Genomic DNA, 18982 nt, shown 5'->3' on the forward strand with positions numbered 1-18982 from the left:
TCTGATACATGGCCCATAGCATATTTTTGGGTGGGGGTTGTCTAAAAACAATCTAGCACAAAAGGTATCCTGCTCATCACAGCTCTTCCAGACTCGGTCTTTGTAGTGCTGATTTTGCATCTCCAGACATAAACTCCCACTCCATGTGCTTTTCCATCCCCACTCATGTTATATTGCTAAGAATTTTAGACCCAGGTTGAAGTGGGAAGCCTGGACTTTAGATCAGATGGACTAGGTGAGTAGAGTGATTTGAGACTGTGTGATCCTGGAGCCTCTTTCCTCCAACTGGTCCTTGAAAACTCCTATGTTCCCCGCAACCTGCCACCCCCACCCCCAGCTCCCTAGGAAGTTTAAGGAAATCTCTCAGAACTGTCTTGTACGTCTTTGATATTTTGCTTCCAGCAACTTCCATTTTTTATAGCGAAAAGTAAATCCTTTCTCATTGCGGTGGATCATTGACTAATATTCCAGGAGCACTTATATTTGTATCCGGTGTGTGGGAAAGTGTTGGGGTGTGTGTTTCAGTGGGAAGGAGGGAAGGTCTGGTACAGTGTTGCTAGCTTTTGTCTCACATGCTTGTAATGCTCCCTTGCTTGTTTTAAGTGCTCAGTATACATTTGTTGAATGAATGAATAAATGATTTATTTTTCTTTGAGAATTTCAGAAGAACCAACAGTACTTAACCAATAATTATTATTTTAATACCCTTTCCCCAGTAGTATTTTTCTAGTTAGGCATTTTGCAAATTATGTTCTGGGAATACCGGTTCCATAAAATACTCTGTGAAAAAAGGGGTCCATTGATAAATAATTTTGGGAAATGCTGCATACTAAATTTTTCTCATAGAAATTTGAACAATATATAAGTATATTAAGGGCCTCAAGAAGGCCTGGACTAACAAAACCTGTATAACTTTGTTTAATTCAGTGTTTCCCAAATTTATTGGGTCATAGAAACCTGTTAATATCGAATAAAACATGCTTTGGGAAATGCTTTACTCTGATTTTTATAGTTTTCACCTCATAGAGTTTAATGCAGACTCTTTCTACAAAGCAAACTTCAAATTTTTGAATTTAAATTGCTTTTCAATTATCTAAAGGGATGTAAATTATGACAAATATGATTAGAATGTCCAGATTTAAGTCAGGAGTTACTAATTTAGATATCTTTTTTCCTTTGATGTTTTGAACAAAATATGATCTCAGTGACCTTTTGAAAATGCTTCTTACTTCAGGCCTTATATTAGTATACTTAAGAAAAGGAGATACATATTTTACTGGTACTGTAAGCTGAGAGAGCCCTGTACCGTATGATATGAGTATTTCTGTATTTCCTCTGATCTCAGTGAAAGTGACAGTTGTCCTTATTCAGGATTTTAATATTGTACGTTACCCTAGAAAGTAATCCTATAGCAGTGCCTCATTTCTCTCAAAATCATATAACTGGATAAAGTGGGAAAGGTGACTAATTTTATTTTCAGTTTCAGTATTAAATCCTTTGTTGTATTCCTGCTTTACTTGTCTTTATAGTAATATCTGGCTAAAACTGAAGTCATCTTTTCTTTTGACTTTTCATCATATGGGATTCAAATATGCTTTTCTAGTTTAACTGTTCACTGACTGGTTATGAAACCTACTTTTGTTTTGGTAAAAAATGCTTCTGTACTCGCTTCATCACTCCTCTCCATGCAAATATTTGTTTCCCTCACATCTTTTTATAATTAGTAGTTTTGTTTTGTTTTGCTTTTTAAAATTAGAATTTGATTTGTTCCAAGTTAGGTTTTTTTTCTAAAACAGAAAAGGTGTGTTTTAGAAGCTTTTGGGGGTGGGGGGAATTGGAGGGTGGTGATCAAAAGAGTTAATAGTAAATAAAAGCCCAGCAGGTTTTCAGCTAGACAAGTTTTCCCACTGGTGTACTAAATCTGAAAGAGCCATGGATTTGTAGTGGGCTTGTCTAGTAAGTTCTGAGTTCCAATCTTGGCTTTTCCCTACATGAAATTATCATATTTGCTTGCTTCCTTTTGAATAAGACCACTGTCTACAGGCATCTTCTTCTGGTTCCCTAAGATGTCCTTTTTAAACTCAACCATTCCAAATACCTCTAAAATTAAAAACGATAGCTAGAAATGTTACTTAAGCATTATACTATGAAAGCAGTGTGACCACAAATTTTCTTTCCAAGAATTTATCAAAAAATCTAAATAAAAGTTAATCAACTAGACATTTATATTCACTATAGTAAATGAAATTCTAACTTTTGTTTCATCTTAAACAGACAAACAGCAGAAAGGAGAATTTGCAATAGACGGCTACAATGTCAGGATGAATAACACTCTTAGGAAGGATGGAAAGAAAGATTGCTGTTTTGAAATCTCTGCTCCTGATAAACGTATCTATCAGGTTGGAGTTTTTATGTTGCCTTGAAATTAAGTTGATAAGACTTACTGATTTCGTTTTTGAGGACATTAACATTTTGTTAAAACAACTCTTCCTGACATGTTAATAATAATAATATAACACTGGGTTTTAAACATTAAAGATTCATATACGAGGAAATAGATTTTTTTTTAAAATTCAGATTAGTTCAAGTGATATCTTGAAAGAGAACAGGAGAATATGTAATTTATCAATTACTTCACATGTTGCATTTTGTACCTATTTAAATAGAACTGAGTGATTTTTTAAAAGAATTACATGGCAGAAAGAGTGAAATTATCAAAAGAAAAATATCAGAGTGTTAATGCATATTGTATTGCTTAGAGTTGTGGGAGAAAATGAAGGTAAAGACACGTATCAGCTCTGCAAGTCAAGAGCTATCAGCTAGCATCAATATGGAATGTATGTTTAATAAGTTTTAAATATCTGAGATTGCAGTTGAAAGCCAGTTAATTAAGTTGTCAGTTAGTGTGTTGGAATCTGACAAGAACATTTTTAAGAAAGCTGTACCCAGCAGTCTAAAGAAATTCATGGGTGTCTTCTAATTGTCAAGGGCAAATTTTGTTCATCAGTTCTGTCTTTGACATTGATGAAGAGAAGCAGCTTTTTTTCTTGCACAGCTGCCAGCTGCTGATCAGAGTTTCAAATCCATCATCCTCTGCTTCAATTACATAAATTTGTCAAAATTAACTGTACATTATAAGAAGCATCCTTGCAAGAAAAGTAGTACTAGACATGAAAAGAATTACTAATGGTCTTATAGAAACGAAAAGGAGGCAACATACTTTTCATTACTATGGTGATTTTTTTTATTGCTATTGCTTGTTTTTCCTTAGTTCACAGCAGCTTCTCCCAAAGATGCCGAAGAATGGGTGCAGCAGCTGAAATTTGTGTTACAAGGTAAGAGCAATCCATTGAACAAGGTATCACAGTCTTTGAGTACTGAATAACTGAATAAGTTGGAGTTTCATATACAGAAGCTTATTGACTTCTGTGAGAAATGACCGGCAGGACATGACTGATAATACATACCATTCACTTCAGATTAATAAAAGCATCTTTTCTGCAATTACCATTTAGTAAATTTTAAATTCACATATTTATACATCAATCAATTTCTAAAATGTTCAAGTTAAGGATGTAACATATAACAACATGGTGACTCTGTAGGGCTGCATTAATTTAGGTAATAAAGTTTGGAAAATCACTTTTGCATTCTTTAACATTTTACTTCCTGAAACATGTTTTGTAGATATGGGGTCTGATGTTATTCCTGAGGATGATGAGGAGAGAGGAGAGCTGTACGATGATGTTGATCATCCTCTCCCAGGCAGTTCACCAACAAGGAGTGTGCCAAATGATGATGAAATTTATGAAGAACTTCCAGGTATTTATTTATGGTGATTCATTTAAGGATTTTAGGGCTTTAAAAAAATGCCATATATCATCAAGTTGACAACTTGAGAAGAAAGTGGTGAACTATTAATATTAAAAATGAGGACAAAGAAAATCTTCAAAACTCTATATTACAAAAGGTTCTGCTTGAAGTGTTTCAAGTGAGTGGATGTACATTTCATGAAAAGTGAATGGAATGTTAAAATGAAGCAGATACAGTCCTAATCTCATGGGACTTTTGGCTCATTAGCATTGTTTATGCTACATAATTTTTTAATTAAAAAATTGACTTGCCTTACAGTTTTTTCCAGCAACTCACACATCATTTTTTATTTATACATCTTGGAACTTCCATTAACCAGAAGTTCTATGCATACCCCATATGTCAACAACTTCTGCCTCATGTATTCCTCCTTGCTGTAGTGTATTGCATTGTCTTGGAGGAATATTGTTGAACTGTAAACAAAGGCCTTTTGAGGCTTGAAGTTTTCTTACTTGATATTTTATCATTCTACATTTTCAGGCATGATTTAGTGTTTATATGCCTCAGTATCTGTTATGTAATATAAGTTTAATTGTCTTAATTTGACTTGTAGTTCTGACAGCCTCAGACAGAAAGATAGGCGTATGGAACTTTAGATACTTAGAATATAAAAACACTTAGGGAATTATTGCATTACTAATACTCTAGGTTGAAATCAGCCTTTTTCTGGTTATTTAAAAAATCAGCCATTGGAGAATAAAAAGAGATTATAAGCAATATAAGTGATATTTAACTGACATCACATATAGAAAAGCTGTTTTTCTTTAACTCGAACAATTTAACAACAGTATAAACTTTAAAAATACCTAAAATGTTCAAAATTAATATGCAAATGTGATTTTCAATAACCAGCACATAGACTTTAGAGTCAAAAGTTTAAGTTCTGCCTATACCGTTTTCTAGCTCAGTGACCTTAAAAGTAAATTTCTTCATCTATAAAATAAGAATAATTTCATGAGGGGGATGGTGGTAAATGATGTCATGTATCTAAAAGCTCTCAGCACTGTGCTTGAGTCATAGCATGCCCATTATATATTGTAACATGATCATTATTGTTTTCATTACTATATCTGGTAAATTCTACAAATGCTTATATGGAGTTACAATAATGGTTTTCTGACCAAGTAAGAATTAATGATTGTAATGGGATTATAAATCCAAGATACTACAAAAATTACCAAAACATGCATCTGTGTATTGTCTTTTACTACCTTAGAAGAAGATGATTAGTATAAAAGCATGATTTTGTGGGCAGTGATAATTTGTACATTTCTATTATTTTAATAGAACTACATGGTTATAGCTCCTTCCTTTCTGATTTATCCCAAGGAAGTGGCATCTGCCATAGCATCAGCTATCCTCAAGTAGGAGAGAATATTTATTCTCTGACTACTTTTTTTAGTCACACCATATCACTAATACTGTCATATTAGTCTTTAAAAGGTTCAGAAAAGCAAGTGAGAATGTGTACTGACATAAAATGGAAGACTTGCACCTTTAAACATGATACTATTGTCATATATACTTCATTCTTTAAAACCCTGCAGTGAGTGGGTCTCATTACAGATGCCGCAATGACTGTCAGTTAAGTTCTGGGTTTCTTCAAGTTGATCATCCTCTCCCCACACCTCAAATAAAAAATTGGTCAGGAATAAAGGACTCATACTTATAGCATTTTCATGCTAAAGATCCCAGGAAGATCACCTGTAAGTAGCTTGAAATCCTAAAAATATGAAACATCTTTTATTTTCCCTCACTGCAGATGGTCTTCATCACATTTTTTTTGTTGGCCTGGGGCCACACAATCATTGGAAATAACAGGTTACTTTTGAAGTAGTCTTACTTCTTGCTGTGGTGCTAGAAGAAATCTAAGCTGCTCTAGGATTCCTCGCCCCTGCCTGGGATCCCAGTGGCTGTACGACGTGATTGAGTGTGATAGAGGCTGCAGCTGTCCCCCTGGGAAGAAGCTGGGCAGGCAGCTGTGGAATGTCTAGTTCTTTCTTCCCTAGTGAACCGAGGGCCACTACAGTGTCCACACAGTTCAAGTTTGTCAGGCTTGAGCCAGCCGCTACAGAGGGAATTCTTTTTTTTTTTTTTAAGTGAAAACCCTAAAGTTGGCTCCTAGAGTTTTCGTTGGATTAAATATCTAAAACTAGGAAGGTAACTTTTTTTTTCCTTTCAAAAATGCTGTCTCTTTCAGGAGAAGAGTTAAGCTAATTGCTTTCACTTCTGTGAATTATGAATATAATTTTGAGAGGAGGTTTAAAACAGTGGAAAAGCAGTGAGCATACTTACAAACTGTTAGTATTTTTCCAGCTCTGTACTAAGAGCTGTATATATCTGAAATCTGACTGGTAAATTCCCAGAATTAATTAATACCACCATTTCAACGGGCTTCCCTGAGAGCTCAGCTGGTAAAGAATCTGCCCGCAATGTGGGAGACCTGGGTTCAATCTCTGGGCTGGGAAGATCCCCTGGAGAAGGGAAAGGCTACCCACTCCAGCATTCTGGCCTGGAGAATTCCATGGACTACATAGTCCATGGGGTCTCAAAGAGTTGGACACAGCTGAGTGACTTTCACTTTCTTTTCACCATTTCAACACGATTTTCTGTCAATTACATATAGTTGAAAATTAATCCTCTTAGTTGAAAGATGAAGCATAAAATATGTTTGGAGAAAAATCTAAGCATTCAACATGTTACTTTAAAGCACAGGGTCCTTTGAGAAAGTAAAACTCTTGCTCAAATGTCTTTTTAAAATGTGAAATAAACCTGCAGTGTTTAAGTCTCAAGAATCATAATAAGAAACATGTTTAAAAATTGTATTGCAAAATATCCCTTGAAAAATGTTTATAATTTTATGGGAATGTAAATAGTTTCATTGTAATTGTTTTTCAGTTAGAATATTCTAACTTTATTACAGCAGCTTTTGTTTAATTTCTTGTTCATTAAATTTTAACTAACTTCACAAAAAATAAGAATAAATTTGTAAGCTTTTTCTTGCATTTAGGGTATTTATACATATGTAGACAAGAGTTGAGACAATGCCATTTCTGGGGAATATTAAAGACATTTTGCTTTTCTTTAAATATCCTAATGCTTTGACATCATTTATGTCCTAGTACCTATTAGCATAGGCCAATCATGTTAACCATGTGATGATATTATGATAGCATCTTTGTATTTGCAAAGTTATTATTTGATCAAAGTGTGTTAAACTGTTTCATAACACAGTAATGAGTTCATTTGGCTTAGCACAATTTCCAGAAGTTATTGTTCATTTTTTCATTAGAAATATAGAATGTTTTTATTTTAATTTGAATCTCGAAAGGGGAAAACAGTACTTGGGAAACTCCTGCAGAAATCAGTCCAGCTTGCTCTTCTCTTCTAGTTACCATGTAATCGGATTTTTTTTTCTGTAAACATCAAGACATTCTGCAAAAACAGCACAACAAAAAGACTTTTTAAGATGTAGACTAAATAGAATCACTTAGTAACAAGAATGATAACTGCTGTTAGCCTATTAAATCTGTAGATTTCAGGAGAATTGCATTTGAAATTCTTCTGGCAAGTGAACTGGAGGAGAGAGGGTAGCATAAAATAGGAAGATAAATTTCTTTTTTTTTTTTTTTTTTTTGAAGATAAATTTCTAATCCCATTAACCTATTTTTTTTTTAAAACTTCATTCATTTTTTAATATTGTAATGATAGATTGAACTATTCCAAGCCAGAAAAGGGTGTTTTTATTCTTTAGTCATTCAATTACATTTTAAATTTATCCAATCCAACTATCTGCATCTAAAATGGAATATAAAGTGAAATGCAGCTATAAATTTTTCCCCATGAAGCTAATGTATATACATAAAAAAGAAGTGTTTGAGTATTTAAATTTGAAGGAATTACTCACAAATGAAATGAGAGGCAACTTAATCAATTAATTACAATCTATCCCCCCAAATACATTTTAGCTTTCTTTCCTTGTTGAGTAATTATTACTCATATTACCAAGTTAATAAGGTTATAGAGGACCTTAGAGTCTCTGGTATTAACATCATTCCTGATTTCAACAAATAATTTTTTCTTATTCCTTTGGAATGCAATGGAAAGATGCCAGTTGACTTTCATAAAATCACATATATTCAGCATTTTAATATCATTAGTCCAGACAGCCTGCTGGCATTCTTTTTCCTTAAACTATGGTACTGAATTACAAAGTATGGGGATATGATGTCCTGTTATATGGTGTGATAGATAACTAAGGTCAAATTTTAGAGTTGTTTAAACTCTGAACTCTGCTGAGAGGATTATCTGAAGTTATAGAATATAAGGAAAACATCCATAAATTAAGGTCACTGCACACATCTAATTGTATTTTTATCTTTGCTGAATATAAATGTGACTTTAGGATTCTTCACTTTGCCTATTTCATAATACAGCATGAAGCTTTGGGATATAATTTTGTCTGTCATGTTGCTTTTCTACTTTGCCGTTGGCATTGCAAACAAATTCTTTTCATTACAAGAGATTCTTTAACACATATTAAAGCCCCAAATACCTGTGTGCGTGCAAAACATATATTTCTAATTGTAGAGAAATAAATTAACCTATTTTTGCAACTTGGCACTTCATCTGTGGTTCTCAACCAGGGGAGACTTTGGCCCCATGGGTGTATTTAATGATTGCTGGAGGTGGTTTTGGTTGCCACAACTGGGGGAGGGGTGTGTGTGTGTGTGTGTGTGTGTGTGTGTGTGTGTGTGTGTGTGTGTGTGTTACAGGCATCTAGTGGGCAGGTGCCAGGGATGCTGGTTAACATTCTACAAAGCACAGGACAGCCATCCTCCACAACAAAGAATTATCTGGCCCAAAATGTCAATAGTGCTGAGGTTGAAAAACTCTGTTACAAGGGTGTAATAGAAGGCTTTTGATTTATCACCTTTTTTATCTGTGTCTCATGAGTTGTAAAAACCCATCACCCATGCTTCACATGTGTTTATTTTTATGGACAAAACACAGGTTTTCTCATAATAGTAAAAAAACTAGGATTACATAGAATGGTTCTAGGTTATAAGGGACTGGACTTGTCTGTTAACAGTTTTCATCAAGGGACTGAATTGTCTTCAATACTCTCAGTCTTAGAAAAATCAGAAGACTGTGAAAGATTAAAAAAAAAAAAAAAAGGAAGCATTTTCTCTATTATCATGAACTGCAGTCTGTGACGGGAGAGGCTTTTTTGATATTGTAAATATGTGTCTTTCTTGTATAGACGCTTGGCTTATCCTCTTCTGATAGGGTTATTATCATTTGAGCCTGAAGTGAAAGACCTGTGGGCAAAGGATTGCATCTCTTTAAAGGGAGTCAGGCCACCTGGGAGGATGCAGGGCTAAGCAATTCCAAGGCTACCTGGAACTTGACAGGTGGCTTTAAGAGGAGAGGAAGTCTAATAATGGGATTTCTCTCCCTTTTGGGGCCTGGACTTTGAGGAGATTAATGGGCTTGAGATGGCAGGAAGCATGTTCTCTGCTCCTGGAGGTCATCAGGCAGTCACTGAGGAAGACTGCTGGGGGAATCAGGGAGGTGCACTCCCCTGAGGGTGAGTCACACCACGCCTCCTCAGGTGGCTCTTTATTAGTCTCTGCACATTTCCCTTAATTTTTAAATCTTTGCCTACAGACAGTATATGCTCGCTGAAAAAAACCTTAAAATATTTCTGATGGACATAAAGTTAATAAGTAGAAATCATTCACCTTCTACCCTAAGTACACATTGTTAACAGCTTGATACAAATCTTTTGTCTTTTATTTTTTAGCCCATTTATAAATATACAATGCTTATGCTTTAAAAAAAGAGATCCTCCTTTTTATTTACTTTCTTCTGCCTTTTCTTTTAATTGCTTTCCTTTCATTTTCTTCTTGCTTCCTCATTACCTTCTTCCTTTTCTCATCCTTTTATTTTCCTGCCTTCCCTTTTGGGTTTACATTTTTTTCCTCCTTGCTTTATTTCTTTCATTCCATAAATATCCTTGAGCACCTGTTTTGTGGCAGGTACTGTACCTAGGTCCTTGAAATCCCTATGGATTCTTACACAGGCCTTAAATGGGTGCAGCTACACCTTCCCATTCTAGCCCAAGCCCCTTGACATATGACTATACCCTAATTCCCCATGTTTATTTATATCATATACACACATATTTATATGGATTTCTCCAGGCAAGAATACTGGAGTGGGTTGCCATTCCCTTCAGGCAATCTACCCAACTCAGGGATTGAACCTGGGTCTCCTGCATTGCAGGCAGATTCTTTATCATTTGAGTCACCAGGGAAACCCTATGTATGTATACATATATATATTATTCAAGTCTCATGAGTTAGTTGTTTTTGCTTTTCTGATATATGAATCCTGTCTTCCAGCAGTGTCAAAACTATCATGACACCTTCTTTTAAGGCATCGTTCACTTCCCCTCTTCCTCTCCATCTATCTCTTATCTGCTGGCTCCACTCCTTGCCCCATACACACAGAATATCTTTCTCTGGATGTGTGAAAAGTAAATTGTTGTGGTTGAGCAAGGGCTTTGGAGGACACACATTGATTTGAATCCTGGCTCTGCTCCTAGCTATGAACTTTAGCCAAAATAAAAGTGAACACAGTGGGTAAGGTGGAGAGTCCAGGAGACAGCTGTGAACATAGCAATAGGTAAAATGTATCAGTAATGTTAATTAACTATTATTTTTAAATGAGTGTATTTTAATTTAAAAAGAGTTAAAACTAAATTTAGCTTGCAATTATCTGGCACATGATAGAGATGTGAGGTAGTGAAAATGTGCCAGTGTGTTAGTCGCTCAGTCGTGTCTGACTCTTTGAGACCCCATGGACTGCAGGCCACCAGTCTCCTCTGTCCCTGGAATTCTTTAGGCAAGTATACTGGAATGGGTTGCCATTCCCTTCTCGAGGGATCTTCCTGATCCAGGGATCGAACCCGGGTCTCCCACATTGCAGGCAGATTCTTTACCATCTGAACCACCAGGGGAGTGTTCTTTTATTCAGGAGGAATGAGGAGATAAATACTGAGTAGCGGTAGTCCCTGTTAGGAAGTGTCTGTTAAAATTTCAGAGTAAGTGCTAAACAAGTAGGAATACAGTATGCTCTGCTTAGTACCTCAGTCATGCCTGACTCTGCAGCCCCATGGACATCTTTGCCAGGCTCCTCTGTTTATGGGGGTTCTCCAGGCAAGAATACTGGAGTGGGTTGCCTTGCCCTCCTCCAGGAGATCTTCCCAACCCAGGGATCAAACCCAGGTCTCCCGCATTGCAGGTGGATTCTTTACCATCTGAGCCACCAGGGAAGCCCAGGAATACTGGACTGAGTAGCCTATCCTTTCTCCAGGGGGGTCTTCTGACACAGGAATTGAACTGGGGTCTCCTGCATTGCAGGTGGATTCTTTACCAGCTGAGCTATCAGGGAAGCCTAGGAATATAATCTTAGGGTTTCCAAAGCAACAGAAAGGAAATAAAAGGTGATCACAGAAAAACATTTTAATTCAGAAGAAGGCAGGAAATAAAGGAGCAAAGAGAAAATATAAAAATAAAATTTGTATATTTTATAAAATATAAAAACCCAAATATAAGAATAATTACAACAAAAGTATAGCTTGATTAAACTAATCTATTAAAGGAAATTATCACATCGAATTTTTTTTAAAAATATAGCAGCATTTTTAGAGAAGATATTCCTGAAACAAACCACATAAAATATTCAGAGTAAGGGAATGAAAATGAATATACCAGATAATCCTAGAGAAAGAAAGCTACTACAGTAGTGTTAACATCAGATAATATAGAATGTAAGCCATAAAGCAGTATTAGGACTGCAAATGTCTGTGTATAATAATAGTAAAAGAAGATAAAGTTTAAATGCATCTCTTAACTACATAATTTTGAAATCTATAAATAAAAAGCTGACTTGACAAATCCTAAATGACTGTGGGAGATTTTAACTTACCACTCTTAGAAACTGGTAGACCAAGGAGGCAAAAAGTTAGTAACTATATGGAAGATTTGAATCAAAAAAAATATTCTGATTGACTTATCTATCTGCAAAGATATATGTTTTTTTCAGTGCACATAGAATATGCATAGAAATTGACTATAGTATATAAGTTCGTAGTTGAAATCTCAAGAAATTTCAATGAATCTGTATCATATAGACTATGTTCTTTAACTACAACGAAATTTAATTAGACACTGAAAAGATAGTTTAAAATACCCAAGTTCCTGTGTTTGAAGGTGAAAAAATTAATTTCTAAATAGCTCTTGAGTTAAAAGAGAGAATCACAGAGGAAATTACAAAATATATAGTTCAGAAAGAATGAAAATAGTACAGATAAAAACTTGTGGCATAGTGCTTTAAAACATATTTGGAGGGATATGATGAGGAATAAGACAAATGAGAGGGTAAATCCCTAGTAAATTGGAGATGAGAGGAAAATTTGAAAAACAAAGAAGATAAAATTAATTATTTAAAATTATTAATATTAAAGAAATGAAGGAATAGAAACTTTAAGAGATGACCCTATTAAAAAAGATCAGATTTCTTTTTTTTAGAACCAAATAGAATTACTAGAAATTCTTGATGTTTTAGAATATTTAACAACCAAATTTTCAGACTCATCTATTTATATTTCCATTGCCTAGGGAACTATACACATATAAGTGTATTTCTCCATGGACAGACATCTGTAGAGACAGTCTGTTGCAGGAGAGCATCAGGCTTCACTACTTTTGCAGATAGGTCAGTTGGGGAAATCAACTTCCTAAGAGTCCTCAGCTGCTTAGTTTAAAGCAATGATTAATAAGTATGGACAGGATTCAACAAAATGTCAGTGGTAAATATAAGCACTCTTCATATCTGGCCTCACAAGTTCTGCAGTTGAGCAATGCAAGGCCTTTAACAAAGCGGGAGGGTTGAGGCAGGGGGGTGGGGGGGGGGGGGGAGAAATCCAGTCTGAGTTTATTAAGCTCAAGTGAAATTTGACCTTGATTTTGTTTCAAATAAAACAGTCATCTATAGATTTTTTCCTCCTTTTTAGAACTTCACTAAAATTCTTACCAAGAAATAACCACTCCTTTTACCTATTTATCCATTAACCCATTTATCCCCTATTACAGGAGTTGAGAAAACTTTTCTCATAGATGAATAAGAAAATGCATTTGCAGAGTGGTATTGTGGAGCTCTTGTTGGAACTGGATCCCAAGTCTCCTGCCTCCTAGTCTGGGCCTCTTTCCACATTCCTGATCACAGTTCAAGGAGCCACAGCTTAATTTCTGTTCTCTTTCTCTTCCTGCCGGTGGAGGAGACACATGAGACGTGGGTTCAATCCCTGGATCAGGAAGATCCCCTGGAGTAGGAAATGGTAACCTGCTCTAATATTCTTGCCTAGAGAATTCCATGGACAGAGGAGCCTGGTGGGCTACAGTCCATGGGGTCACAAAGAGTCACACAGCAGAGGGACTGAGTGCATGTGCCCTGGTCCCTTAACTTAAACAGCTCCCTCAGCGTCACCAGTCTCTCCCGGTCATCAATCTCTGTCCTCAGATGCATCACTGGAAATTTTGTTTGACTGGACACCCCTTTCTTTTGGAAACTGTTTTGTCCTTTGGCCTTTCCCATTCTTTTCTTATATAATTTCTTGTTATATAAACATAAATAAAGTATAATTATATTTTCTTGTTACATATAATATTTATAATTAAGCTTCTTGGCCCTATTTTAGATTTTCTCATTTCCTAATGCTTGCTGATTGTTTCAAATTGTTTTCCTGTTTACCCTTTATTTCTTTAATGGAGGAGCTTTTTGTTTCTACCTTATCTTATTTTCTCATTGTAAGTTCTTATTATTATGCATTTAATTAATTGATTGAAGAAATATTTTTTGAAAGCCCAATACATGCTCAATTCTGTTCTGGCTGTTGAGAGTTTAGGCATAAAAAGGACAGACCTGGTCTCTAGTAAGATAATTACAGATGCTACAAAGATAAGTGGATCATGTGAGAAGAGCAAGTATTTAATACTCCGTGGTCAAGGAAGAGGTGAAATTTAAGCTGAAAACTCTTGGCTGAAACTGGTAAACGTTAATGCAAAAAGCCGAATGAAGCACCTTCTAGGCACAAGGGACACAGTGCCAAGACCCTGAGCTGGAGAGTGCTGGGACCTTCAGGAACCAGAAAGGAAGGCCATAGGTAGTTATGCGGAGAGAGGTTAGAATGAAATTGGAGAGCTAGGCAAAAGCCAGGTCTCTGGTAAGCAGGACCTCTGCATACCAGAATTGACGTTTATTGTGATCTTATGTGCACAAATGGCACCTGGAAGATGTGTGCTGAGTTACTCACGTGAGGCTGCAGTGTTTAATTATATGAGGTTGTCCATGTACATCAAATGCCATTTAATGGTCCTGTATGATGAAAAATTTGGATTTGGAAGTTCTTTCTCTCTTTACACTCTCTCCCTGGGCAATTTTATACCTTCAAGTATGACTACACTTATAGGCGTATGGTTGGAGCAAAGTAAAACATCTTCACTCAGTAGCTAGTGATTCTCTCTTTAAAGTCACATTCATCCTCTGCCCTCCACTCAGTCAGTTTTTGATGATTTCTTCCGTGCAGTGTTATAAAGCTCCGAAGTGCTCTCCCCACTTCCTGTGAGTGTCTCTCTTTCTCATCAACTAACCCAATAATCGATTCTGTGCCCTGCCAGCAGATTGATCTTCCTAAAACACAGCATAGTCAAATTAATCCCTTGCTCAATAACCGTTATGGGTCTCCACTGCCAAGTTTGGTCAGTCCCAGACCCCTTGTCTCATCTGACTCACGTTTACCTTTTCAGTGCTGCTCAGACTCCGCATGCTCCAGGCAAACTGAGCTCTTAACCATACTTATTCATGCTCTGTGCTTCATCTTAGTGCCTCATTACCTACATTGCACTAGATGCCTTGTCTAAATCAATATGCTGAGCTAATGAGGTAATTAAAGGACAAAAATAACATATAGACAAAACTTTTGGTTAAGTTTCTCATTTTTCCATTCATAGAGTCCATGATCAACTCTAACATTTTCTAGTATCTTTCGTTATCTACAAGACACAAAGTGGATAGTGAGATGATAAACACCCCATCCTCAAATATGTGGTGATTTAATCAGAGAAATCGGTATATGAATATTTAACTATAAAAAACAAAAAAGCTAAACATATATAAATAGAAAGATCTATCAACATTACCTTTCTGTCCGTCTATCTATCTATATATCTACATCTACCCACCCCATACTCGACCAATCCCAGAGTACAATAGTATTGCTATATACCTTCGCCATATTTTTCCTAGCCACACGTGTAGAACCTTTGTAGTCCCCCATCAGAAACAATGAAAATATTAATTTGTTAATTCTGTTTATCTCTTATACCATTGTACAGTATTGGTTTATATAGTATTTTCTCTAAACTTGTTTAGGTGAATTATTTGTAGTTATTCCATTAGAAACAATTAAAATGCACTTGAAGGTTATGTCTATCTATTGGACACAGTACAGTATTTTTATAAGCATAGAATGGTATATTACTAAACACAGTATAGTATTATAATGTCCTCCACCTTTTTTGAGCATTAATACTTTTATCAGGAATATCTCATTTGATATAAGAGACAATGTATATAAAAGAATCCAAAGCCTCCTTTTTAAGCTAATTAATACCTTTTTCATTTAGTGAAGAAAATATTTTTCAAAAAAACAGATTTCAGAAGTTTCTTAAGTCATATAGTTCCACTGTTTCAAAATGTTGAATAGCTCTTCACTTCCTGTAGGATAGATAAGGCCCAAGCTCCATACCTGGACATTCAAAGAAAGGTCTTCTACAGGCTCACTGGAACATTCTAGGTCAGCCTCTATTACACTGCACCAACTCTCCTATTTCAACAGACAACTTACTCTTCATTCTCCCACACATCCGCTACTTTTCCAGCCTCATGTTTCTGTTCTTATACTTCATCTGTATGGAGTGCTCTTAGTTCAGTTTTTAACTAGTTCCTTGCCACATTCCAGGCCCATGTCAAATCCTTTCTCCCCAGAAAGCCTCTTCTGTCTATCTCAGCATGAAGTTATCTATGCTTCCCTGAATTTCTGTAGCACCATGCGTTTGAAAATTAATGACATAAAACTTTGTGACAGTCTTGTTAGTTCAGTTCAGTTCAGTCGTTCAGTCATGTCTGAGCAACCCCATGGACCCACAGCATGCCAGGCCTCCCTGTCCATCACCAACTCTCAGAGTTTACCCAAAGTTGTTGTCTGCTGTTCTGTAAATCTTATATTCATATTTTACTTTTCATGGGATTATTTATTCGGCAAACAAGCAAATGGATGGATCATTATAACTTACCTTTACAAACTCCTCGAGGGCAGGGATCAAATCTCTTGTTTCTTGACATCCCCCAGAGTACTTAGGCCCGTGTTTTCCTCTTTCAAAGTCAATAAATAATACCTGAATAATGTAGTCTTCAGTTAGAGGGGCCCATTAGTTAAAGTCAGAGAAATTCTTTCTCTATGATGATTCTTTTCCTAATAACACCAGTGACTACAGACTCCTAAAAGAGTGATTATACTTGGAATACTATCAGTGGTATATTGAAGTATGACCAATCTTACAAAACCTCATTAAAATCTAACGTTACTTTTCCAGTGAGCATGGTCTCAAATAAACTTGTGAAATGTAATACATTGAGTGATGAAAAACTCTAATATCATCCATCTTTTGTGCCATTAAAGATAGATCATCTACTGTAAGCAACAGGACTAACTTGAGTTACCAGTTCCCTATGGTAGGTTAGTCATCTTAAGCAAGACATTTCCCAGGAAATGACATTCTCCTTTGCTTGCACTCATTCATTGAAGACCACAGGTAAAGTAGGTCTAAAGAGCACAGGATCGTAACTATGATTTTTTTTTAAAGCTGACATCCACAAGGACAAAAAGCTGGTAACCAGAGTAACTGGTAAAAAAAAAAAATGAGGAGCTTCTTGTTTAAAAATAATCTCAGATCTTTAAAGTTGCACTAGCAGCTTAAAGGATGGGGGAACAAAAGTTAAGAATTAATGATTAGGCAGGTGCTTGGGGAAAGTGTTTAAAAATTATCTTTCAAGCCCCTACTTGGATTCAGTGGGCATTTGGAGGAGTCACTGATCTAGGACAGAGGAAGGCTGTAGTCAGGATTCAGCTTGCTCACTTCTCGTCCCAGCTGTGACTTATATTACCCTTGTTTCCTTCTCCATTCCACACCCTTTCCTTCAATTAAGCAAGCTCCTTTCCTCAGCCCACTGTTTACATGTCCTGCTCCCGATTTCACATTGCCTATTACACTCTCTCATACACCAGATAACCTCATTTCACTTCCCTGGGCAGCTTATGTTTTCTTTCACAAATTACTTTACATCTCAGTTCTTCCTGGAAACCTAGCTTGATTACATGGGTCAAGATGAAGGTCATCTATACTCATAATAAAACATTCTCTCTCCCTATATGGCTTAAGACATAACTGTAAGAGATAGTAACTCCCAAGCATGTAGATATACATGTGTAGACACTTTAAAATATTTGCATTTTAGCCTAGTTGTTTATTTAATATTTCTTGGGAGTCCAGCATTAATTTGGAGATATTTTGAAGCTTTCAAATCATTTAAATTTTTAATGAAAGAACTGAAAGGGGTGAAGAAAATGCAACATGAAATGAGAAAAAACACCCCAACTTTCATGTAAGTAGTCATTATTTTTTCAAGAAATTATTATTTATACATCTGATATTAATTAAGCAGCTATTATATGTTAGGCACTGTGCTTGGCGCTGGGGAGTGCAGTGTTGACCAATATAACTCAGAGTTTGTTAAATAGAAATATAAAATATAGCTAATATTCAATAAAGGCTAATTTTGAAAAGTAATCAGAGACTAAAAAGAGACTGATGAGAAGCAAAGATCAAATTCTATGCTAATAGAAGAAATATCAGAAAAGACCTACCCCTTTATTCATTGCTATCAAATTCAAGGAACAAAACGTGGTTTGAACGCCACTTAAAGAACATTCTGAAGATGAAAGTAAAATGATTACGGTAAGGGAGACTGTAAACAAACCCTTAAAAAATGTTCAGGTGGGTAACTTGGTTTATTGGGAAGAGGACAGATTATAGTATATTCATGTCATAGGGAAAGAGGAGAGTTTATATTCATGAAAGGATTTAGAAAGAGGTAACAAGAAATACAAAGAACTTTAACAATAATTGCCAAGTTCCCATAGCATTTAAATTTTTTTTTTTTTGCCTCAACCACAACAAAAAAAGACTTTTCAAAGGAAGTGGTAGAAGAAACCCCATTGCTTGAGACATTAAAAACCAGATGGTCCAAAGCCCTGGAAAATATTCACGCGGGATTAATCCTTCACTGGGTGAAAGCGAAGGAACCAGACCACTGCAGTTTGTGTTTTGAATCTCTAGCTTAGCAGCGCTAGGAGAATAAAGATTTACTTTTCTCTGAACTTTTCCTAATTTCCTAGCTCCCCCTGGGCTCTGGCAGCACTGTGTTGACCTGTGTTAGGGCCGGCGACTGCGGGATTGCCTGTTTACTCGGGCGTCTTTGCTGCTCACTCCCAGTGTTGCGAGCTTATCGGCTTTTCTTCCTGCCCCCGCAGGAATGCCCTGTGCTCTGGGTTGTGGAAATGTTCCTACACAGTGGTTTTGCAGAGCCCCAGGAGTTTCACAGTTTTCATGTTAAATTTCTTGGCTCGAAAATACTACTTGAGGATAGTATATGTTTGGATCTCACGTTGTACAGGCCATGAGGTTTGGTTTCTCACAGGAAACCCTCCTCTTCCCCCTCCGCTCTGATCTCTGTCATCCAGTGCCCTGGGAAGACAAAAAGCTTCCTTGTGGCTTCTCCAAGCTGGTGGAGCTCTTACTTCCAGCTCCCTGCTTTCCATGGGCCCAAGGCCGTGTCTCCTGTATCTGTGAAGTGGTTAAAACTCCAGCCTCCCCTGCACCCTGTAGAGGATCAGTATTCCTCTTTGACCAAGTGGGAGAGA

General features: G+C 36.3%; 1 protein-coding gene across 1 annotated transcript in view; it reads left to right on the forward strand.

The window, feature by feature from the left end:
* Positions 1-18982, forward strand: part of SKAP2 (src kinase associated phosphoprotein 2) — a 163568-nt gene that overhangs the window by 104035 nt on the left and 40551 nt on the right. Inside the window, exons 7-9 of the mRNA XM_065939120.1 lie at positions 2275-2399; positions 3272-3335; positions 3688-3822. Of these exons, the coding sequence (XP_065795192.1) occupies positions 2275-2399; positions 3272-3335; positions 3688-3822 (324 nt within the window). The remainder of the gene's footprint in view (positions 1-2274; positions 2400-3271; positions 3336-3687; positions 3823-18982) is intronic.

Source organism: Muntiacus reevesi, chromosome 6, assembly GCF_963930625.1.
Source record: "Muntiacus reevesi chromosome 6, mMunRee1.1, whole genome shotgun sequence".
Taxonomy (NCBI): domain Eukaryota; kingdom Metazoa; phylum Chordata; class Mammalia; order Artiodactyla; family Cervidae; genus Muntiacus; species Muntiacus reevesi.